We start from the raw sequence: 26032 nt of genomic DNA, 5'->3' as shown, positions 1-26032 counted from the left end.
GCTAGATATGCCAAGCTTATAGAGACATACCCCAATAGACTTGCAGCTGTAATTGCTGAATATATATACCGTAATTGGTGAATACTTTTGCAAGCCACTGTACAATAATCAAATCTACATTAATATATAAGAATACATGGTGCATCTGAAAAATGTAAAGTGATTCAAACTCGTCAAATATAATTTAACAACTGCCTCACTAACAACTGCCTCTCCCATCTGCATTAATCAGAAAGATCATGACAGTTGATAGAAAATTGTCTGGTGAACATCAGCCCTCCTATATCCTATATCTTTGGACCAGTGCAGATGAAGGGGAGGATAAAACTAGATGAAACCACTTTAGATTATTGAGATGAGCCTGTAGTTAGTTCCTCTCTCCTTGCAACTCTAGTATGCGTGTAGGTAACAATACTCACTGTGGTGGCGGCATGGCTCTTGCTCTTGGAGCCGGCAGTGGGCATCTCCTTGGTGTGGCCGTCGGGGATGTACAGCAGCACACAAGGACTCTCCTTACAGCTATAGGGACTGGGCCACAACACCAGGGTAACATTACTCATATCGGCACACTGGAACAATGCAGTAGTGCTTCATTTCAAAGAGTCATTGTGAAAAATATTTTGAAAAAGTAGCATCCAACCACACCTGGGTTCAAATCTTATTTTGAAGAATACTTTTCTTGATTGAGCTTGACTATCATTTGAGAGCCAATAGCAGGGTGTTAGAGGCTAAAATGAAACAGTGGTTCTTTATTTCATGAGGACAGGACTTGCGCTGAGATAGCTTGTTTTCAAGTGATCGGAAAATGTCAGCGGATTGGTCAATGTTAATCCCTAGTGAAAATTGGCACCAAGTCACCTGTCTGGATACTTAATTTCAACACATTTTGTCAAATATCTCAAGATAGGGCTGTCATATTGTTATGATATTTTCAGGGCTGATGGAGAACAGAGTTGAGTCAAATAAGAGTAAAATGTATGAAATTTAATTGCAATATTATGCAAATGTTCACTCAATGAGGCAGTACGGTATACATAATTACAATAATTTAAGACCAATCATTTAAGGTACGGTAGTCATAACATTAAATCCTTGTTATGTTATGGGGTGAGGGCCCTGGCGGAGTGGTGCCAGGAAAATAACCTATCCCTCAACGTCAACAAAATGAAGGACCCGATCGTGGACTTCAGGAAACAGCAGGGGGAGCACGCCCTTATCCACAACAACGGGACCGCAGTGGAGAAGGTGAAAAGCTTGAAGTTCCTCTGCGTACACATCACTGACAATCTTAAATGGTCCACCCACACTGACAGTGTTGTGAAGGCGGAACAGAGCCTCTTCAATCTCAGGAGGCTGAGGCCGTGGCCCCTAAGACCCTCACAAACTTTTACAGATGCACAATTGAGAGCATCCTGTCGGGCTGTATCACCACCCGATGTCACTCGAAGGCCAAAAAGATCGTCAAGGATATCAACCACCCGAGCCACAGCCTGTTCACCCCGCTACCATCCAGAAGGCAAGGTCAGTACAGGTGCATCAAAGCTGGGACTGAGAGACTGAAAAACAGCTTCTATCTCAAGGCCATCAGACTGTTAAATAGCAATCACTAGCCAGCTACAGTTACTAAACCCTGCACATCAGAGGCTGCTGCCCTACATTCATAAACATGGAATGACTGGTCACTTTAATAGTGTTTACATACTGCTTTACTCATTTCATATGTATATACACTGTATTCTATTCAACTGTATTTTAGTCAATGCCTCATCGACATTGCTCGTCCTAATATTTATATATTTCTTAATTCCATTCTTTTTAGATTTGTGCGTTTCGTGAATTGTTAGATACTACTGCACTGTTGGAGCTAGACCCGCAATAACATCTGCTAAATATGCGTATGTGACCAATAAAATTAGATTTGATGCTTCATGCAAAAATGAAAGTTTGTTACAATTTGAAACAATTTATGAAATTAGAACGCAACTGTTTAGACTACTTCAAATCCAATCTTATTGGTCACATTCACATGTTTAGCAGATGTTATTGCGGGTGTAGCGAAATGCAGGTCATAAGATAATTAGTATGTACGGAATAAGTCACCCCGCTCCTCCGCTCTCTCCACTGGCTTCCAGTTGAAGCTCGCATCCGTTACAAGACCATGGTGCTTGCCTACGGAGCTGTGAGGGGAACGGCACCTCCGTACCTTCAGGCTCTGATCAGGCCCTACACCCAAACAAGGGCACTGCGTTCATCCACCTCTGGCCTGCTCGCCTCCCTACCTCTGAGGAAGTACAGTTCCCGCTCAGCCCAGTCAAAACTGTTCGCTGCTCTGGCACCCCAATGGTGGAACAAACTCCCTCACGACGCCAGGTCAGCGGAGTCAATCACCACCTTCCGGAGACACCTGAAACCCCACCTCTTTAAGGAATACCTAGGATAGGATAAAGTAATCCTTCTAACCCCCCCCCCCCCTTAAAAGAGTTAGATGCACTATTGTAAAGTGGTTGTTCCACTGGATATCATAAGGTGAATGCACCAATTTGTAAGTCGCTCTGGATAAGAGCGTCTGCTAAATGACTTAAATGTAAATGTAAAATAAGTCAAACAAATACAGCATGTTAAGCCCAGAAAATGTGCAGTTTTGTCACAACACAGATGTCTCAAGTTGGGGTAGTTTTGAGGGAGTGTGCAATTGGCATGCTGACTGAAGGAATGTCGACCAGAGCTGTTGTCAGACAATTTATTGTTATTTCTCTACCATACACCGCTTCCAACATCGTTTTAGAGAATTTGGCAGTACGTCCAACCGGCCTCACAACTGCAGACCACGTGTATGGCGTCGTATGGACGAGCGGTTTGCTGACGTCAACATTGTGAACAGAGTGCCCCATGCTAGTGTTGGGGTTATGGTACGGGCAGGCATAAGCTAAGGACAATTGTATTTCATCGATGGCAATTTGAATGCACAGAGATACTGTGACTAAATCCTGAGGCCCATTGTCGTGCCATTCATCTGCCGCCATCACCTCATGTCTCAGCATGATAATGCACGGCCCCATGTCACAAGGACCTGAACAAAATCCCTGGAAGCTGAACATTTCCCAGTTCTACCATGGCCTGCATACTCACCAGACATGTCACCCATTGAGCATGCTTGGAATGCCTACTTTGAAGAATCCAAAATATATTTTGATTTGTTTAACTATTCTTTGGTTACTACATGATTCCATATGTTATTTCGTAGTTTTGATGTCTTCACTGGTTCTGTACTAATGTACAGGAATATAAAGAAAATAGAAAATAAAGTATACAGTGCCATATGCTTAAGCAATGAAGAATGTTTACACTACGGAGCAAGGTGACACCCTTGAACACATACCAGGGGTGATAGAGTACATATAATTGGGATTAAATCATCTTGAACAAAAAGCAGGTTAACTATTTACCTATTGTTAACAGTTAGGCTATATATCACGGTTATGTTGTATTCAGTACCAACACAGTTTAACTCAGAAGGCTACTCTAGTCTAATAACATAGATTACTTCTAAGGTAGGCCTACACCTGAGTTGTGTTACATTGTAATGTTATATTTTGCTGTTGATGAGGATAAACTACACCATTACCATCAAATAATTAGCCTAGGCTGAGACTAGATTGAGCTGCTTGCCTGCCACCTGCACAGCAAGATAGATGGGACACATTTTCAATTCACTGGTATTTATGTTTATCGATTGTAGGTCTGTAGCTACTGAATTCTGGTAGTTTACACTTGAAAAAATTAAAACATCTATCACAAAATTTGCCGCTGGCACAATAGTGTTACCTCAGCAAACGGCGTCAAACAAAAACTCCCTTGCACAGCTAACTAGCATCTCATCTTGAAAATGGGTGGTGACATGTGAATTTGGAACAATCCCTGACAAGCCACACACCAAAATGCAGCTACGAAGCTCTACTTTGGTACTTTGGAAGCTCTACTATGTTTTTTCGTGTCTCTGAAAACATCTGATAGACAGAAGCGAAGGAAAAACGTTTGACCTTATATTTCAGTCCAAGGCCGTCTGATGACCGTAAAACACCCTCAGGACTTCCCCATACGTGTTGGCAATACAATGTCACATCGGTCTTACTCTGGTGAGGAATACCAATCTCGAATTTGAACACACCGACTTCACATGTTTCCTAAAAAAGGCTGTCCCACAGAATTGAACGTTCTTAGCACGGCACTTGCTTTACATTTGTGCTCATATTGTGTAAATATCATATAGTATTGGGATATTTCTATATATCTTCCCCTTTTCCTCCCCAATTTCTTGATATCCAATTGGTAGTTACAGTCTTGTCCCATTGCTGCAACTCCTGTATGGACTCGGGAGAGGTGAAGGTCGAGAGCTGTGCGTTCCCTGAAACAAAACTCAACCGAGCCGCACTGCTTCCTGTAACACTGCTCGCTTAACCCGGAAGCCAGCCACACCAATGTGTCGGAGGGAACACCGTCCAACTGGCAACTGTGTCAGCGTGCATGCGCCCGGCCCGCCACAGGAGTTGCTAGAGCGCGATGGGACAAGGACATCCCTGACAGCCAAACCCTCCCCTAACCCGGACGACGCTGGGCCAATTGTGCGCCGCCACATGGGTCTCCCAGTCACGGCCAGCTGCGACATAGTGTCAGGATTCACCTAGCGGTCATGATTTGGGGCTGTACAGATGTTTGATGTATTAGAATAAATTATTATGCTTACGTTATATTAATAGAAGGGGAGGGGTTATAAGACCCCCCCCTCCTTACATTTACTGGGTCCTAGACTATAGATTAACAATATATATATTCATTATATAGTTTTAGAATTGTTCCACAGTTGTTCTCTCTCATAATGTGTGACTGAGACAGAACTCTGCAGGGGAGTGTGGGAGATAAGAGACTACTCAGACATTCCACAATAAATCTACTTTGGGGAGGGGACATTTATTGCCTAGCTTTTCTATAACACTGAAACTCTATGTTTGTATAGCTATGGATGCAGGGTTTTGGTCTCAGGAGTAAAAAGGTAATGATGTAGTCAGTGACATCGGTTTAATAAAACAACTTGAGACCTTTTGTTTGATGCAGAACTGACTCGGAAACATGCGTGCTATGTTCCTGATTGTCAACTTCTGTCTGCAATTGCATTAATAAAGGGTTTTGAATGATTTAATTAAATATATTGTCATAATGCTAATTTCACCAATGAGCCAATGCTGATACGAAAGAAACGAACCCTAACAATAGCCCGGGATCAAACCCGGATCTGTAGTGACGCCTCTAGCACTGCGATGCAGTGCCTTTAGACCGCTGCGCCACTCGAGAGGCACAAACAGTATTGGGATTTAGACATGGTTAACAAATTCCACATTCATGTTCTCAAATTATTTATTATGTATTTTGAGACCACATTATTGAAAATTTATTTTATCACAGCTGTTTCTTTTTTTCTTCTTTTTTCTTCTCTCCTAGTGTCCAACGTGTCGAATCACCTAACACCCTACCAATAGAACAGTCCCCAAACTTCAAACCCTGCCGATCTGAGAGTCCAGGGAGCATAAAGCAAATGCTCAACGTATTTGAAAAATTTCAAAAGAGCATTTGAACCCAGGTCTGCATCCAACCATCCATCCAACTCACCATTCACCCACGCATCCCTCCCAAAACTAGAAAAATTCATGAAGACCTTGAAGAGAAGATAGGACAAACCTGATTGGCTCGTAGGGCTGGTCACAGATGTAGAAGCCTCGCCTTTGCAGCTGGATGATGTCACCCTTCTTCAGGTCCTTCAGACATGGGTCCCCCAGCATCTTCTCCTCCAGCTGAGAAAAAGAAAGGATGGGAGAGAAGGATGTGAGGAAGAGAAAAAAGGGAGAAATAGGGAACCCTGTTCAGTCCTCAGGAAGGATTTCAAGAGATTCTTCCTACTGGTCAATGATATCTGCTCTAGTCATAATAATGATCTTTACGAACTACTTAAGCCCTTCTTGTAACAGTTTAGCACACACCACATGCACACACTCCCTCATGCATACCACATAGACAACAACCCCCCCCCCCCCCCCCTCCCAGGCTTGACCCATCCACAGTCACACACCCACCTTGCTCTGTTTGTTGATGTACTCCTTGAAGTCATCCTCCTTGCCCATGACGGGCTTGGTGATGAGGTGCTGGTAGTTGACACAGACTGTGGGCAGCAGGGGGGCGTGGGGGGTCTCGGCCAGCCACGTGATCTTGGTGGTCTTCTTGAAGTCCTTGTTTTCCAGGTTCAGCTTGCCCTCCAGGGAGGTGACCTTACCTCTGGGATCTCTGGATCACACAGAGATAGAGAGAGATGAGGGGATAATAGTCAGGGAATTGAGATATGCATTTTCTTCCTTCTACATTTGGTCAAATTTCACTTCGCCTTTTAATGCGATACATCAGTTACACACACAGAGAGAGTGAGCGACGAGTTACATAGTGTATCTATGCTAGTGATCCCAGCTTCTGGAGAAGCCACATAACAACTTATCTAGATTAGTTCAATATGGTGTTTCACTGCTGCACTGATAACGTAGCTTTCTGGGACTGGGTGAACACTTGCCCAGGCAAGCCCTCTTGATTAACTTCCTGTAAAAAGTTGCACGTCCAACAATCTACTCAACCTACTTGTGGATCTTGGTGATGATGATGTTGCCCCAGTTGATGAAGGTGACCGTCTCTCCCTCGGTGAAGGTCTCTGCGTCCGCCCCCTCCACCAGCACCCTGGGTCCGTACCACACAGCCTTCATACCCACCTCTGTGTTCTGGGAGGGTTCAAAAAACACACGTTTGCCAGGTTTAGTTGCTGATGTTATGTTGGATTGACGGTTTATTTGGGTATATTGGTAAGGCAAGGGGTTTTCAAACTTTTCTTGCCCAGGGACCCCCACCCAGGCAAATCGGCAACCCCCATCATATATAAGTTAGCAGAAATGTATGTCTCGTCTTATTATCAGTTAAATGATGGCAAGTAAACATTTTAAAATGAATACATTTGGAAGATAATTTCATTCCACAGTTCATTGGAAGAGGATGTGTAAATTAGCTGCGCGTAGCACGTAAAAATCTTCTGTCCGTCCTCGGTTGCAACACTCTCTATTGAGTTCGAAACTGCCTCTGGAAGCAACATCAGCACAACAACTGTTCGTCGGGAGCTTCATGAAATGGGTTTCCATGGCCGAGCAGCCGCACACAAGCCTAAGATAACCATGCGCAATGCCAAGCATCAGCTGGATTGGCGCAAAGCTCGCCACCATTGGACTCTGGAGCAGTGGAAACACGTTCTCTGGAGTGATGAATCACACTTCACCATCTGGCAGTCCGACAGATGAATCCGTGTTTGGCGGATGCCAGAAAGTTTGGTGTAGGAGGAATTGTTGTCTGGGGCTGTTTTTCATGGTTCAGGCTAGGGCTGTCAACAAATGTTGTCAGCCGGTGACTGTCAAGCAAATAACTGCCCATCTCACAGTAATTGACCGTTAATTAACATACACATTTAGCATCTCCTGGCTTCCACGCATAGCCTACAAGCCACTGACTCTGACCTTGGGAACATATATTTTTGATAAAAATCGATGTAATATAGCCTACACCATCACAATAAATTATTAAGACGCATGATATGAAGAAAATGTAGTCTGTTTCAGAAGAACAGAATAGCCTACTCTGAGTTGTCCTTATGTTAGGTCCTGATCTGGCTATGCCTTAAAGCTGTGGGCTACACTAGTTCATTTAGCAGACCAGATTTGCTTAGAATTCCATGGCATTATTCTATAGTATTTTATAGTATGAAGAATACAAAATTCAAAAAGGCATTCGCACATCTGAGTTTTTTAAAAATTAGCACCCTTATGTAGACCTAGCCCCACCCACATCCGTTCCACGTATCGAAAGGGGTTGAAGGCCAAGGAAAAACAAATAAGTGTTACCAAATATAACAATATGCATTTCATAAATATTCGAATAAAGTGTGTAAATAAGACGTATTAAACACGTCTGTAAAACCACAATGAGGACATCGACCTACCAAGCAAGTTTTCATTAATCATTGGGTACAGTAAGAAAAACAGAGTAATCTTAAATAGGGGCATAATTCATGTTCACATTTACAACTTAACATACATAGGCATTTCATCATTAAGACCTTTAGGGAATGTCTGGAGGGTGAAAATCCCAGAACATTCTCTTTTACTCAGTCTTATTAATGTCACCTCCCCTGTCTGATATCTTAAATTTCTCTATGCCACAAAATCAAAAACAAAAAGGTAGAAATGGCATGCTTTAGGTCATTAAAATGTACTGCGACTGGATAATCCCTGTTGTTTTTCCTGATTGAACTTATGCTCACTAATTCTCTGTTTGAGAGAATGAGAGGTTTTTACCTACATAGCACAGACCACATGGACATTTAATCATGTAGATAACATGGGTGGTGGAACACGTAATAATGTCATATATTTGGATCCGTTTTACTGTATGTGGGTGGCAGAAATATTCACACTTCATCACATTGTTGCACTGTGTGCATCCTCTGCATTTATAGCTACCATTCGGAGGAGGGCGCATTTTATTTTGTGGCTGGCAGTTGGCATGAACCAATTTATCGCGTAAATTGTGACCTGTCCTATACACAATAAGTGGTGGATTCTTAAATTCAGCTGGCAAAGCTGGGTCCGATGATAACATATGCCAGTGTTTCTTGACAGCATCTCCCACTTTTCACGAGTTCAAAGTATAAGTGGTGGTGAACATTACAGAGTGTTCTTTAGATCTAGTGGGCCTTTTTTTGTAGCAGTTCATCTCGTGTTTTCCCCGATGCCAAATTAAGAGCTTCATCCACACATTGTGGAGAATAGCCTCTGAGAAACATATTGGCATCTCCGCTGCTTTTTCTAGACAATCCTCTGTAGAGTGGCATATACGGCGCAGTCTGAAACTGGCTTCTTGGAAGTCCTCTTTTTAATGGCTCAGGATGGAAGCTGTCCCCCCGTAATAGTATTTCTGTCCATTTCGTTTCTATACAGAGTTGTAAACAGGGTTCCATTTGATTTCTCAATCCACATAGAGGTAATGAACCCGTCTAGTGTCACATTCAATAGTGAATTTCAGATTGGGGTCAATGCCATAAAGTCTGACAGCTCTTATCCCGTTAATCCCCATATACAAAACTGTTTTGTTAATATATCCACACCACTTCAGGACTTTATTTAAAAATAGATTTTAGTTTTCATTGTTAAAACGGTCTTTAAAAAGACCCACAAAGTTTAGCATAGCTCGGCGCGAATGTGGAATAGTTACATGTCAAAACATATTCAGCCAGCTCTAGAATAAGGTTTGTTGGTGGGGATTCGTTAGTATCTCGGTCTCTCAAATAGTGAGCTAGGGCTGCCAGCCCCCCCCCGCCCCCGTATGGGGAATGCTGCTATATAGACTCTCGACATCTAATGTGACCAAAATACAGTCTTCTGTTAAACCCGTTATTGGTGAGATCTTGTTTATGAAGTCTATTCATATTCAGGTTTTGAGATAAGGTTGTTTAATAGGGCTCCAGATTAGCGCATATATCCTTTTGGAACACCTGTGCGGGATCAACACTCAGTTTTCTATAGAAACATTCATTACTGAGTTGTCTCTGAATCTCTTCTTTGTATTTTTCGTAGTCTAAAATGACCACAGCACCCCCTTTTGTCTGCAGGTTTGACAATGAACTAATGAAAGATTATTCTTTGGTTAGGTGCCTGTTCTTCTGTCGTAGTGAGGTCCTTCTGAATGTGGTTCGTTTCTCTCATATATACTGACATGGCTTCTTGTTCCACTAACCGAATAGGTATTAATCGAGGAGTTGTTAACTATAGGACAGAATTAGCTTTTGGGTTTAAAATGGGTATCAGTTCTTTGTTGGATTTCTAGGCCCGAAACAGTGTTTTGAGAAAACACGTGCTTAAGTTTAATCTTGCGAAATAATTTAAACAGATTTACTTTCGTATCAAATGTTTTGTCTGTACATGTAGGTACAAAAGAGAGGCCCTTAGATAAGACTGAGACTTGCGCGTCTGAGCACTTTTTTGGAGAGGTTAATTACCACGTTCTGCTGTAGCTCCGTGTCCACGTCCTGTGTTCCTTGTCCCCTCTTTGACCGCGTGCCTCTCCTACATCGTTTATTTTCTTTCGTGGAGCCTTGTTGTGCTGCTTTCGGGCTAGAAAAACAGTCTGTGTGACTGCAACCTCTTACTTCCTTCGACACGTTCGACGATTAATAGCATTAAATCTAAAAGAACATTTGTTGAGGATTTAAATACATTTCTGAACGAAAGTTTTCGTTTTTCCCCATTGTAGGCTCCTTCTGTATTCTCAGTCAATGATTTATGAAAACTTGCTTGGTAGGTCGATGTCCTCGGTGGTTTTACAGACATGTTTAAGTCGTTTTATGTACACACTTTATTTGAATATTTATGAAATGCATATTGCTATATTTGGTAGCACTTATTTGTTTTCCCTCGACTCAACCCCATTCGATGCATGGAACGGATGTGGGTGGGGCTAGGTCTACATGAGGGTGATTTATTTTATTTTTTTCTCACAAAATCTCTGGCAAAGGCCGTGAGGCCGATACGTAAAGCTTATTAAAGAGCAGTGTGCGGGTTTCTTCTTTTTTCTCATTTTGTTCAGCCGCTACCATGCACCTGCAAAAACAATGGCACTCGCACATCTGAGCTTTTTGAATTTTGCATTCTTCATACTATGAAATAATGCCATGGCATTCAAAGCAAATCTTGTCTGCTAAATGAACTAGTGTAGCCCACAGCCATAGCTAGATCAGGACAACTCAGAGTATGCTATTCTGTTCTTCTGAAATAAGACATGACACAAAATGTATATGTTCCAAAGGTCTGTGGTATGACGAACACAATAGAACATAGCTGAATAAAATAGAATAGATATTTTCTATTTGCGCACATGTAGATATTCTGTGTTGAGCAGTTAACAAAGGAACAGGTACTCCTATATGCTTTATTTAGAGTTATTTATTTAACAGTTGTGATAAATGTTGGGCTATATGTTTTGATTTTTAGTACATTCTAAGGCTGCATAATGCGACAAAAAAAAAGTTGCATGAAAAGCATGAGCTCTGCCTATTTTTTTGGCGCATGCTGTACACACTTCATCAGTCTCTCATTCACAATATGACAAGCACTTGATAATTCCTCGAATATCCCGGCTGCATCCCCTTTTGTGGCCGTAACGCCCCCTAAAAAAAAATCTGGGCCGTTTTGCCCTTGGTCTGAAAATAATTGTAATTCCATTCTCCCGGCTGCGTGCCGAGACACCTCTCACTTACATGGCTCTCTGTCAAGTGATCGGGTCTCTCACAGGCTACAAGTGACCGACAGACATCGGGGACGCAACGGCGCGCATCCTCATCCAATTCCGAGGTGCATTCACAAGTGATAATATATCGTTCACAAGTCATAGGCTAATAGTCACCAATTACACCATTCTTGATTGAATCTTGTCTTTACATGTGTGAAATTTGTTTTGATTTTGAATGGACCATTATCATGCACCTGTCTCGAAACAGGGGCAGCAGGGGAAAAATACATGTCATCTATGCAGTTAAAAAGTGAATGGAGGACACTTTTCACGTGGTTCATTTTCATGCCAGCCTGGTTGTAAAGAGAAGCAATGTGCTTAATATTAGAAAAGTTGATTAAATAAATATATTAGGCCTAGCCTACAAAAAGTTGATGGGACTCTCTTAAGAGGCCTATGGAAATGTTGCGCATCATGTGCTCTCGAAGTGTTTGACAACATTTTTTAAGACATTTGCATTGATGTCAGAGTGATTAGAGGGACAATTGAGGGCTGAGTACCAGGCAGTTAGCAAGTTGGGTTGGCTACTAATGACCGTCAGAAGCATCACAGCTTGGAGAAGCCTAATTACCGTGACAAAACAGTCACGTGGAATTTGACTGCCGTTATGACTCGTGACCGTGGCGGTAATAAGGTCACCTTAACAGCCCTAGTTCGGGCTAGGCCCCTTAGTTCCAGTGAAAGGAAATCTTAACACTACAGCATACAATGATATTCCAAATGATTCTGCGCTTCCAACTTTGTGGCAACAGTTTGGGGAAGGCCCTTTCCTGATCCAGCATGACAATGCCCCCATGCACAAAGCTAGGTCCATAAATAACTGTTTTGTCAAGATCAGTGTGGAAGAACTTGACTGGCCTGCACAGAGCCCTGACCTCAATCCCATCGAACACCTTTGGGATGAATTGGAAAGCCGACTGCAAACCAGGACTAACCTCCCAACATCAGTGCCCAACCTCACGAAAGCTCGTGGCTGAATGGAAGCAAGTCTCCGCAGCAATGTTCCAACATCTAGTGGAAAGCCTTCCCAGAATGGAGGCTGTTGTAGCAGCAAAGGGGCAACCAACTCCAAATTTATGCCCACGATTTTGGAATGAGATGTTCGGCGAGCAGATGTCCACATACGTTTAGTTATGTAGTGTGTATACAGCGCATCTGGAGTATTCGGACCCCTCGACTTTTTCCACATTTTGTTACGTTACAGCCTTATTCCAAACTTGATTAACTACATGTTTGTCCTCAACAATCTACACACAATGACCCATAATGACATATTGAAAATAGGTTTAGACATTTTTGCAAATGTAAAAAATAAGTATTCAGACCACTTGTTATGAGACTTGAAATTGGGCTCAGGTGCATCCTGTTTCCATTGATCATCCTTGAGATGTTTCTGCAACTTCCCCACCTGTGGTAAATTCAACTGGTTGGACATGATTTGGAAAGGCACATACGTCTATATAGAAAGGTCTCACAGTTGACAGTGCATGTCAGAGCAAAAACCAAGCCATGTCAAAGGAATTGTCTGAAAATACCACGAAATTGGGGAGACAACAGGGTAAAAAAAAGAAAAAAGACCTTGATGGTCACCGACAGCTCCAGAGTTCCTCTTTGGAGATGAGAGAACTTTCCAGAAAGACAAGCATCTCTGCAGCACTCCACCAAATCAGGCCTTTATGATAGTGGCCACATGGAGCAACTTCTCAGTAAGGCACATGACAGTCCACTTAGAGCTTGCCAAAAGACACCTAACGGACTCTCAGACAATGAGAAACAAGATTATCTGGTCTGATGAAACCAAGATTGAGCTCTTTGGCCTGAATGCCAAGCGTCACATCTGTAGAAAATCTGGCATCATCCCTACGGTGAAGCATGGTGGTGGCTGTTTCATGCTGTGGGGATGTTTTTCAGCGGCAGGTACTGGGAGACTCATCAGGATTGAGGGAAAGATGAATGGAGATCCTTGATGAGAACCTGCTCCAGAGCGCTTAGGACCTCGGACAGGGTCGAAGGTTCACCTTCCAACAGGACAACAACCCTAAGCACACAGCCAAGACAACGCAGGAGTGGCTTCGGGACAGGTCTCTGAATGTCCTTGAGTGGCCCAGCCAGAGCCCGGACTTGAACCCGATCGAACATATCTGGAGAGACCTGAAAATAGCTGTGCAGCAACACTCCCCATCCAACCTGACAGAGCTTGAGAGGATCAGCAGAGAAGAATGGGAGAAACTCCCCAAATACAGGTGTGCCAAGCTTGTAGCGTCATACCCAAGAAGACTCAAGGCTGTAATCGCTGACAAAGGTGCTTCAACGAAGTACTCATTAAGGGTCTGAATACTTATGTATATGTGATATCAGTTTTTTACAAAAAATTCTAAAAACGTGTTTTTGCTTTGTCATTATGGGGTATTGTGTGTAGATTGATGAGAAGAGAAAAAAAATATATATATATTTTAGCATAAGGCTGTAACGTAACAATGTGGAAAAAGGGTTCTGAATACTTTCCAAATGCACTGTACATAGTTATATAGATTTTCTGCATGCTCCCTATTTGGTGTTGGTTGTTTAAATTGGCACGATTTTTCCATCCCGAGAATGTCCACTTATACGACCTGCCTAAGAATTTAACACACAATTTTTTCAATAAAACATTCCTCCATATTAAAAGGGATAGTTTAAGATTTTGGCAATGAAGCCATTTATCTACTTCCCCAGAGTCAGATGAACAGGATGCTAAATGTTCCTGAAGACTTCCAATTGTTGTGCTGGTTATTATTAGCTCGTGAAACTACATCCAACTTTCTTTATACAGGACACATACACATAGAAATAGTATTCACGATGGTATTCTGTTGCAGCTTGCGATTTTGATAAAATAATTACTTTTCACATAAAATAAAAAATGAGTCGGTCTTATGTAGCAAAATTTGAAATTGTGTGTTTTTTTTATTTTTTTTTTATTTTTTACATTGGATAAAAGTAGAGACTCAGAGCTAGAAAATTTTATATCATACACTCCAGTTGAGGAAAAATGGGAAAGTAATTCTGCTTTGAAAGTTGATCAACTTGTAACCTCAATTTTGAGAAAAATGTTCTGGCACACCTACTGGACAGCCCTTTTGTCATCTACATCCTCTTAAGCTTTAGCCCCACTTATGTCTAAGGATTCGCATGTGATGCCATGTAGTAAACAACCAAAGATTAAGAATAAAAGCTGGTTCATACTTCGGGTGTATTCGTAAATTTAATCTGGAGGGCCAGCGTGTGCTATGGGTGTTCGTAAACTCCGAGTGTTTCACTCTTGGAGCATTCAGAGTGCACACTGGACGCTCTGACAGAGGAGTAGGGTTGATCAGAGCGTTCTGTCCTAACAGCAGTCAAGCACCCAAGCTAACTGGCTAACGTTGGCTAGCTACTTCAAGACACAAATGAGAGAACATCTCACTGACCATTTTACTTGCCCTCACAGAGCTGGTTAGGCTGTTTTTATGTTATCCAGAGCGTTGGTGACCATAACTGTGCTGCCGGCAACAATTTAATTACGCTTTTTTTGCCAACGTTTACTGACACCGGCCAGATTCAACGGGTGTGGTGTGTTCGTCAATGTTAGTTATTCTGCCCTCTGACACTCAGACGAGAGCTCTCTGAAATCGGAGTAGATAGCTAGAGTAAATTTACGAGCTACATCTATTGACAATTGTTGCAGTGACATCCTGAACAATCTATTGAAATGGTTACTTGCATAGTGGAGTCTATTTAGACATGTATCTAGCTAAACAAAGAATCATAATCCCAACTCATGACATTATTACCCTGCATGAATCTGCAGGTAGCTAACCAACCAGGTTCAATGTTAGTTAGCTAACATTAGGATATAACTAGCAAAGCAAATGGCTCTGAGAAAGGAATAATATGACTACACAGATCATACACGTAACATTAGCTAGCGAGCCAGCCAGCCAATGTTAGCTAACAGTACACCAACTTGAAATTAAAATGACTGACAAAATTAGAAACGTATAATATCTGAAAATGTAGCTAGCAGACTATCTTACCCCTATACATCATGGATGGACACTTCTCCCTGTCATGGATGCCATGGTTGCCCTTAGTTTGAAGATGTAATCCAGAGACAGGCGTTTTCTCCAGCTACCAATCTCCTGATTTCAAAACTCAGTCCTCCAGAAAGTGGAAAGGAACATTTATGCAGTTCTACTAAGTGATATCTTTTTTTAAATAAATGCATTAGAAAGGATTACCTACAAATACTGACCAGTTCAAATAGACAGAAGCGCGCGACATAGTAGACCAATCCGAACTCCATGATCTCAGCCAATCATGGCTAGCGGGAAGGTTGTTGGCTTTTTCTGTGGCTGAACCAACTAGGCTCATAATTTAAAATTTGTATTCGTATTTACAGATGGCATACACGTTGGTTATTAAGGAACATGAAAGTTCACATGTTCCAGAAGGCATTTCTGCCCCTCAAACGCGTTATGATAAAACCAAATATCCTGTGAAGTACTGACGCGCGACATACGCCTAGATTCCTGAAATGAGTCACAAATACAATTGTGGACTGCAGTTAAGAAACACCTCGGTTAGGCTATTCATTATGGCAAGATTAGTTGGTTGATTATTTACTACTCATCACATCCTCAACTTGACTTGCGGGGGGAACTATCCATTTTAGCGTTGTCAGAGTAATACACACATCATGCTTTGGCTGCTGAACACTAGATAAGAGTGCAATACTTCTATCTAGTCAAGGTGTGTCAAATTATACCCTAATCCCTATATCATGCACTACTTTTGGCCAGGCTTTGGTAGTATAGGAGTACACATCGTAGGGAATAGGTTGCCATTCCATAGACAAGAGTGCAAATAACAGTCAATGTACCTTGGGGTGTTTGACGGCCATCTTCATCTCCTCTGGTGCTTCGGGGATGACAACAGGGACAGAGTAGGATCCTGACAGGGCTGTGTATCTGGGCGCCACTGGGTCGATAACCTACAGACACATGAGAGAGGTTCATTATTGCAATGGTGTCCTGTGTAGAGACAGACATTCTCATTCAATATCCCGACCAAAGAGTAAAGACATTTCAATTGGACCGGAGGCTGAGTGCAGGGATGAGAGAGAAAAGGATAGAAAGCAGAGGGAGAGTAGTTTGAGAAGCCAGTTCTCAGTATGCATTGCCAACAACACAGACAAGGGGGACAAGAAGACCCATTCTGAAAGGAAATCTGCATCCGTGGCCATGAGGTGGTGAAGTCCCTTGAATTTTTCGCATCCTGTAGCCTATTCAAAACAGACCCTTAGAATGCCCTGCTTTCATGATATATACAGATATTCCAGTGCCAAAGGTTTTGCCTATCTGAGTTTATAGATCCTAGTAGTGTCCCAAAAAATGGCTGCAAATATCAGGTGAATAACTTTTCAAAGACTACTAAGAAAACACAAGCAATCTGAGTGTAGTGTCTAGGAGAGCAGGATGGGGGGAGGGGAAGGAAGGTGACTTTTGGAGGAATGTTCTCAGAATTGAATGGGAGTCAGACTTCATTACTGAGCTACAAATTAGCTCTGTGTGAGATTTGAGCAAAATGTGTATGTTTCAGAATTGATGAAGACGCAGATTGGAGGAGACGTGGGAGAGAAAGGATGGAAAGCACTAGTGTTGTCATGATATCAAAATGTTGACTTCGATACAAATGGCAGGTTTAGTATCGCAATACTCGATACCATCATGACACCAACATGATACCACAGCAAAAAAGTCACAGAATGGCTCAGCTAGAGCTGTTCAATTGTTGGGCATTTTTTGAGTTAAATATCTTTCTTTTTTATCAGAGAGCCATGTATGCATTAATTAATCAATTATACAATCATACACTCAATTTGACTTTGTTTTTACCAATCTAACTGCATAACAATGGTAGTCATTTATTTAAATGGTAAATCTACTGATTAACTGGGTAAATTAAAGATGTAGCATAGGCCACAAAGCAGGTGAATGCAATTTCAATAGGAGTGTGCATGCAGTGCATTCGCAATTATTCAGACCTTGACTTTGTCCACATTTTGTTACAGCCTTATTTACTGCAGGTGGACTCCAATCAAGTTGTAGAAACATCTCAAGGATGATCACTGGAAACAGGATGTACCTGAGCTCAATTGAGTCTCATAGCAAAGGGTCTGAATACATATGTAAATATGGTATTTGTTTTTTATTTTTAATAAATTCGCCAAAATCTTTTTTTCTTTTAAACGTTTTTTTTTTTTAACCAATGAGTAGACGGGAGAGGTAGGACTTGCAGCCTGTAGACCCACACGAGCAGTTTGGATGAAATGTTTGAATAACATGTAGGTGTACATTTATTTTGCAACGCTTGCGTACACAAGGCTGGCAGTTTGGTCAGCATGTTATGTTTGGGAACAACACATTCAGTGACACATTGCATATTTTCAAGCAGAGTACTGGCTGCATCATGTTATGGGTATGCTTGTAATTGTTAATGACTGGTATGTTTTTCCGGATAAAAGATAAACGGAATTGAGCTAAGCACAGTCAAACTCCTAAAAGGAAAACCTGGTTCAGTGTGCTTTCCACCAGACAGATATTAATTCACCTTTCAGCAGCACAATAACCTGAAGCACAGGGCCAAATCTACTCTGGTGTTGCTTACCAAGAAGACCGTGAATGTTCCTGAGTGGCCGAGTTACAGTTTTGACTTAAATCTACTTGTATCTGGTGGAAAGCAGAAAACCAGGTTTTCCTCTACGATTTTACTTGTGCTTAGCTCTATTGTTTTTTTATCCCCCAAATAATCCCTAGTCCTTGCATATGACAAGCATACCCAAAACGTGTAGCCACCACACAAACACAGTGCAAATACAGTGCATTCGTAAAGTATTCAGACCCCTTGACTTTCCCCACATTTTGTTATGTTACAGCCTTACGGTCTGCTAAGATGGCGCCCACTCAGCTAAGATGGCGCCAACAGAGATGGTCGCCTTGCTTCAGGTCCTTAGGAAACTATGCTGTAATTAGTTGTTTTTATGTATTATTTCTTACATTGTTAGTCCAGAAAATCTCAAGTGTTATTACATCTTTACATTTGTGTGTATATAAAGGTAGTCGTTGTGAATTTGTTAGATTACTTGTTAGATATTACTGCACTGTCGAAACTAGAAGCATAGCTACACTCACGCTAACCATGTGATCAATAACATTTGATTTATTCTAAAACTGATTAAATTGTTTTTCTTCCTTCATCAATCTACACACAATACCCCATAATGACAAAGCAACAAAAAAATATACAAAAATAAATAAATGAAGTGTGTTCAAACCCTTTACTCAGTACTTTGTTGAATCAAACTTGGCAGCGATTACAGCCTCGAGTCTTCTTGGGTATGAGGCTACAAGCTCGGCTCACCTGTATTTGGGGAGTTACTCCCATTCTCCTCTGCATATCCTTAAGCTCTGACAGATAGGATGGGGAGCATGGCAGCAGAGGATGTACATAACAGCCTTATTCTAAAATAGATATTTTTAATGTATCCTCAAATCTACACACAACAGCCCATAATGACAAAGCGAAAACAGGTTTAGATATTTTTGCTAATTTCTCAAAATAACAGAAATACCTTATTTACATAAGTATTCAGACTAATTTATGAATTAAAAAAACTATTTAAATAATTTTAGAATTATGCTGTAACGCAACAAAAAATGTGGGGGGAAAAAATCAAGGGGTCTGAATACTTTCCGACTGCACTGTACTCAGAGCAGTACTCAGATGTGTTTGGGGCAAATACAACAACACTTTGATTTCAGGACATAAAGTACATTTCTTTGCAGTTGACTTTAGTGCCTTATTGCAAAGAGGATGCATGTTTTGGAATATTTTCTATTCTGTACAGGATTTTAGGTTAGTATTGTGGAGTAAGTACCTAAAACGTCAGTTACTTTATTTTTTTTGGGGGGAGGTATTGTAATTGTCTGCTTCATTTCCAATCCCCCATAAATACATATATAAAATCAGCAACAAAAAAAACTCCTTTTCAGGACCCTGTCTTTCAAAGACTTGGATTTTTACGAATTAACTTCACAGATCTTCATTGTAAAGGGTTTAAACACTGCTTGTTCAATGAACCATAAACAATTAATGAACATGCACCTGTGGACCGGTCTTTAAGATACTAACAGCTTACAGACGGTAGGTCACAGTTATGAAAACCTAGGACACTAAAGAGGCCTTTCTACTGACTCTGAAAATCACCAAAAGAAAGATGCCCAGGGTCCCTGCTCGTCTGCGTGAACACTGCAGATGTGGCCAGGGCAAAAAATTGCAATGTCCGTACTGTGAGACGCCTAAGACAGCGCTACAGGGAGACAGGACGGACAGCTGATCGTCTTTGCAGTGGCAGACCACGTGTAACACTTGCACAGGATCGGTATATCCTAACATCACACCTGCGGGACAGGTACAGGATGGCAACAACAACTGCCCGAGTTACACCAGGAACGCACAATTACTCCATCAGTGCTCAGACTGTCCGCAATAGGCTGAGAGAGGCTGGACTGAGGGCTTGTAGGTCTGTTGTAAGGCAGGTCCTCACCAGACATCACCGGCAACAACGTCGCCTATGGGCACAAACCCACCGTCGCTGGACCAGACAGGACTGGCAAAAAGTGCTCTTCACTGACGAGTCACAGTTTTGTCTCACCAGAGGTGGAGGTCGGATTCGCGTTTATCGTTGAAGGAATGAGCGTTACACCGAGGCCTGTAGTCTGGAGCGGGATCGATTTGGAGGTGGAGGGTCCGTCATGGTCTGGGGCGGTGTGTCACAGCATCATCGGACTGAGCTTGTTGTCATTGCAGGCAATCTCAACGCTGTGCGTCACCTGGAAGACATCCTCCTCCCTCATGTGGTATCCTACCTGCAGGCTTATCCTGACATGACCCTCCAGCATGACAATGCCACCAGCCATACTGCTCGTTCTGTGCGTGATTTCCTGCAAGACAGGAATGTCAGTGTTCTGCCATGGCCAGCAAAGAGCCCGGATCTCAATCCCATTGAGCACGTCTGGGACCTTTTGGATCGGAGGGTGAGGACTAGGGCCATTCCCACCCAGAAATGTCCGGGAACTTACAGGTGCCTTGGTGGAAGCGTGGAGTAACATCTCACAGCAAGAACTGGCAAATCTGGTGCAGTCCATGAGGAGGAGATGCACTGCAGTACTTAATGCAGCTGGTGGCCACACCAGATACTGACTTACTTTTGATTTTGACCCCCCCCCCCCCCCCCCCTTTGTTCAGGGACACATTATTCCATGTCTGTGGAACTTGCTCAGATTATGTCTCATTTGTTGAATCTTATGTTCTTACAAATATTTGCTGAAAATAAACGCAGTTGACAGTGAGGATGTCAATATTTTGCTGAGTTTATATTATAAAAAAAATATATATATATATATATATTATATTAATTTAAGTATGCATTCAAACTTTTGACTGGTACTAATATATATATTAGTACCAGTCAAAAGTTTAGACACACCTAATCATTTTCTTAAATTTTTACTATTTTCTACATTGTAGAATAATAGTGAAGACATCAAAACTATGAAATGACACATCTGGAATCATATAGTAACCAAAAAAGTGAAACAAATATATTTTATATTTGAGATTCTTCAAAGGAACCACCCTTTTCCTCGACAGCTTTGCACACTCTTGGCATTCTCTCAACCAGCTTCATGAGGTAGTCACCTGGAATGCATTTCAATTAACAGGTGTGCCTTGCTAAAAGTAAATTTGTGGAATTTCCTTCTTAATGCGTTTGAGACAATCAGTTGTGTTGTGACACGGTAGGGGTTGTATACAGAATATAGCCCTATTTGGTAAAAGACCAAATCCATATTATGGCACTAACAGCTCAAATAAGCAAAGAGAAACGACAGTCCATCATTACTTTAAGACATGAAGGTCATTCAATCCGGGAAAAAACATTTCATAGTTTTGATATCTTCACTATTATTCTACAACGTAGAAAATAGTAAAAAATTAAGAAAAACCCTGGAATGAGTATATGTGTTCAAACCCAAGACGACTTGAGGCTGGAATCACTGCAAAAGGTGCTTCAACAAAGTACTGAGTAAAGGGTCTGAATACTTATGTAAATGTAATCAGTTTCCATTTTTAATACATTTGCAAACATTTCTAAAAACCTGTTTTTGCTTTGTCATTATGGGGCTGTGTGTGTAGATTGATGAGGGAAAAAAACGATTTAATATATTTTAGAATAAGTCTGTAACGCCTTATCTTTGTAGTGACTGGGTGTATTGATACACCATCCAAAGTATAATTAATAACTTACCCATGCTCGAAGGGATATTCAATGTCAGCTTGTTTTACACATCTACCAATAGGTGCCTTTCTTTGTGAGGCATTGGAAAACTTCCCTGGTCTTTGGGGTTGAATCCGTTTTAAATTCACTGCTTGACAGAGGGAGCTTACAGATAATTGTATGTGTGGGAAACAGAGAGGACGTTAAACACTATTTTGTGTCCATGCAACTTAAGCACATTTTTAGGCTTGCCATAACAAAGGATTGAATACTTATTGACTCAAGACATTTCAACTTTTCAATTGATTTAATTTATAAATATTTCTAAAAACATAATTCCACTTGGACATTGAGGGGTATTGTGTGTAGGCAAGTGACAAAATCTCACTTGTGTCCATTTTAAATTCAACAAACTGGAAATTTTCTAAAGGGGTGTGAATACTTACTGTAGACTTAACTTTTTTTTGATTTGGTAATATGATCAACACTTTATATTTACATACCTTTTTTTATTATTTTTAATTTGAGTGGCAGCCAACAGGACAATGCAAATTGTGTATGAGATCATATGAGTTCGTGTAGCTAAGTTTGTGTAGCGTACTTGTAGCCCCCACCCAACAACAACAAAAAATGTAAAAAATATACACAAATTTGGTCAAACAAAAAAGGGAACACACTGTCTAACCCAGTAATGACGTCATTCACAAGCTTTGCACAGAGTCAGTTGGTTCGGTGAAGGAGATGTGAGGCAGGGTTAGTTTTCGTCGGGACTGAGTGAATAAAGGTGAAAATCAGCATATTCTGCGTTATGGTCACAAACAAAGTACTAGGGTAGTGAATTGATTTTAGCATTAGCTGTAAGCTAGCAAGGAAAGTTAACCCCTAAAGATGTATCTTCTTGCATTGTAAATAAAGTGTTATAGCTTTATGGACATTGTTTGGCGAACAGTAAATAACAGTTCTACATGTCGTGTTGCATTACTCAAGTGTGTTAACTTCTGTGCAGAACGAGTGTGGAGCTAACATGACACAGCCCAGAATTCCAGTGCAGTGGTTCCTTGTCAGGACAGGTTAGAGAGCAAGCGGTAGCAATGAGTAAGTGGAACAGGCAAGAGATATGTGCGGTGCGCTCGTGCTAAAAGGGGACATCAGCTGTGCTGACTTGATCCTCTCTCAATCAGTATACAACATGACACATTTCATAAAAGTACCGAAAGAAACCAATTCTAGTACCAAACCGTTTTTAATGTTCTGGCATCGAAAAAGTACATTAGTTCTGGTACACCGTGCAGCACTAGAAAGCACATGGATGAAGGGACGGAGGGAGGAAGCGAGGGAGTGGAGTAGTAAGAAGAGTACCTTGATACAGCTAATTGGCAGCTTGGAAACAGAAAGAGTGAGATGCAGTTCAATGTCAAATACATGAGGAAGCTCGAGAGAGAGAGAGAGAAGCGGTTCGGCGAGGGCAAGAAAAAGTTCAGGCAGGATAGGGTTGAGGTACATGTATGTCAATCCACCCTCCCCACCACACACCCTCTCCTCATCACAGATACCACGGGCTTAAAGGAGAAACAAGTGTTTTCCCTAGCTATGACATGCATACAGTTGAAGTCGTAAGTTTACATACACCTTAGGCAAATACATTTTAACTCAGTTTCACAATTTCCCTGACACCCAAAAGTACTCGTTACATTTTGAATGTTTAGCAGGAAAGGAAAATGTGAAATTCTTTATACTTTTGATACATTTTAGCAATTAAATGTACTTTTGATACTTAACTATATTTAAAACCAAATACCTTTACTCAAGTAGTATTTTACTGGGTGACTTTCACTTGAGCCACTATCCCTTTAAAGATGGTATAGTGTGTGTTTGATTCAAGAACACCGCGGTATTTTCAGGTACACTACATCAACAAAAGTATGTAGAAACCCCTTCAAATTAGAGGAATTGGCTATTTCAGCCACACCCTCTGCTGACAGGTGTATGAAATTGAGCACACAACCACGCAATCTCCATAGACAAACATTGGCAGTAGAATGGCTTTACTGAAGAGCTCAGTGACTTAACGTGGCACCGTCATAGGATGCCACCTTGCCAACAAGTCAGTTCATCAAATTTCTGCCCTGGTCAACTGTAAGTGCGGTTATTGTGAAGTGGAAACGTCTAGGCGCAACAACGGCTCAGCCGCGAAGTGGTGGGCCACACAAGTTCACAGAACAGGACCGCAGAGTGCTGAAGCACGTAGTCCATAAAAATTGTCTGTCCTCGGTGGCAACACTCACTACTGAGTTCCAAACTGCCTCCGGAAGCAACATCAGCACAAGAACTGTTCCGCGGGAGCGTCATGAAATGCGTTTCCACACACAAGCCTAAGACCACCATGCAAATGCCAAGGGTCGGGTTTAGTGGTGTAAAGCTCACCACCATTAGACTCTGGAGGAATAATGGTCTGGGGCTGTTTTTCATGGTTCGGGCTAGGCCCCTTCGTTCCAGTGAAGGAAAATTTTAAAGCTACAGCATACAATTACATTTTAGACGATTCTGTGCTTCCAATTTTGTGGCAACAGTTTAGGGAAGGCACTTTCCTGTTTCAGCATGACAATGCCCCCGTGCGAGGTCCATACAAAAATGGTTTGTCAAGATCGGTGTGGAAGAACTTACAGCCTGAACAGAGCCCTGACCTCAACCCCATTGAACACCTTCGGGATAAATTGGAACGCCGACTGCGAGGCAGGCCTAATCGCCCAACATCACTGACTGACCTTACGAATGCTCGTGGATGAATAGTAGCAAGTCCCCGCAGCAATGTTCCAACATCTAGTGGAAAGCCTTCCCAGAAGAGTGGAGGCTGTTACAGCAGCAAAGGGGGGACTAACTCCATATTAATGCACATGATTTTGGAATGAGATGTTCGCCGAGCAGGTGTCCACATACTTTAGGTCATGTTGTGTATCATAAAAGTAGTTGTAGCTTTCAAGCTTTTCAGTGGCATGTTGAAAAAAAATCATAAAGTAGTTTAGTGTCAATACGTAGCAGCATAAAATATAATTGGTTAAACGTGATTATGTAAACCTGGGGCAATGGACATTCAGGATAATGGACATCAAAATATTCATAGTCATATTTAATCTAAACAATACATTTCTTTCAGAGAGATTGGAATAGTATGTGTGAGATGTGTACTCTATTCATTCTATATTCCACATGCAGTTCCAGACAGAACCCTGCCATTAGTTGAAGGCAGCCAATCCAGTAGTTTCTGAAAAGCAGTCACTTTCTGAGATCTGTATTCAAATAGTATGGAAAAGCAGTCACTTTCTGAGATCTGTATTCAAATAGTTTTAAAAAGTTGTCATTTTTGGGGCTCTGTATTCATATTGTCACTTTCCACAAAGCATAGCTAAAACTATAGATCTCTCAGGTCTGGAGGAACGCAGGGGATGAGGGGAGGAAAAGGGGGAAAGCAAAGCGGGAAAAGAATAGCATAAAACAAAAAGGCAGCAGCCATGCAAGCTGTGAGTAGGCGAGCTATCAGAGGAGCGAAGTGTGTGTGTGCATGCATGTAATGAGCTTCCTTAGGGATTTATTGCATTTATTGCAACCAATTTAGGCAACCAAACCATTAATAATAGTGTTTAAATATGCCTAAAACCTACAATACCAGTCTTGTCAAATCTACCAGAAATGCCAGCATGCCACTGATTTTCATATGCGGATTCTTAGACTTGATCTAAAGAGCTTCTCCCATACAGTGGGTTTCAAAGGGGCAGGTTTCAATCCAGAACCGTCCAAATCAGTGTGTAGAGAAAGGGGACGATCGGTATACATGCGCATGCATACCTTCTTGTTAAAGGCCCAGATCTTGTCCCATTCCATGTTGACCACAGACCTGGATCCACCCTGGGTGAAAGAATAGACAGTTTCAAAGATGGAATCAACAACAAAATCAAAGGTGCAACAGTCTAAAATCATCACAATAAGAGTCCATTACAAGGTCCAACGCAGCCATTTTTTTAAATCTCATATCAAATCATATCTGTAACAATCAAGTACCTTACTGTGATTGAAAACAATGTAAGTGCTCAAAAAGAAACAAAAATAGCTTCTTATAAGAAAGCAATTTCTCAAGCAAGAATTTTGCTCGGACTTTCTGGGAGTGGTCTGAGTGGGGAGGGGAAAACAGAAAACTAGCTGTTATTCGCAGAATACTTTGGAACTGTTTCTTATTGGTCTATTAACTAATTTACCACCTGG

General features: G+C 41.5%; 1 protein-coding gene across 2 annotated transcripts in view; it reads right to left on the bottom strand.

Moving 5' to 3' along the window:
• The window catches only part of LOC139530518 (bifunctional glutamate/proline--tRNA ligase-like), a 67214-nt gene that overhangs the window by 20005 nt on the left and 21177 nt on the right, over window positions 1-26032 (bottom strand). The window contains exons 12-18 of one of the 2 annotated variants that reach the window (XM_071327008.1): window positions 25619-25678; window positions 23135-23155; window positions 16319-16429; window positions 6676-6812; window positions 6126-6333; window positions 5734-5846; window positions 420-528 (exon numbers count right to left, since the gene is read on the bottom strand). In XM_071327008.1, coding sequence (XP_071183109.1) covers window positions 420-528; window positions 5734-5846; window positions 6126-6333; window positions 6676-6812; window positions 16319-16429; window positions 23135-23155; window positions 25619-25678 — 759 coding nt within the window. The remainder of the gene's footprint in view (window positions 1-419; window positions 529-5733; window positions 5847-6125; window positions 6334-6675; window positions 6813-16318; window positions 16430-23134; window positions 23156-25618; window positions 25679-26032) is intronic. The other variant, XM_071327009.1, reaches the window with a different exon arrangement.

Source organism: Salvelinus alpinus, chromosome 9 (genome assembly GCF_045679555.1).
Source record: "Salvelinus alpinus chromosome 9, SLU_Salpinus.1, whole genome shotgun sequence".
In the NCBI taxonomy this organism is placed as follows: domain Eukaryota; kingdom Metazoa; phylum Chordata; class Actinopteri; order Salmoniformes; family Salmonidae; genus Salvelinus; species Salvelinus alpinus.
The sequence above is the reverse complement of the archived record's forward strand: the minus strand, read 5'-3'. Positions and strand labels throughout refer to the sequence as shown.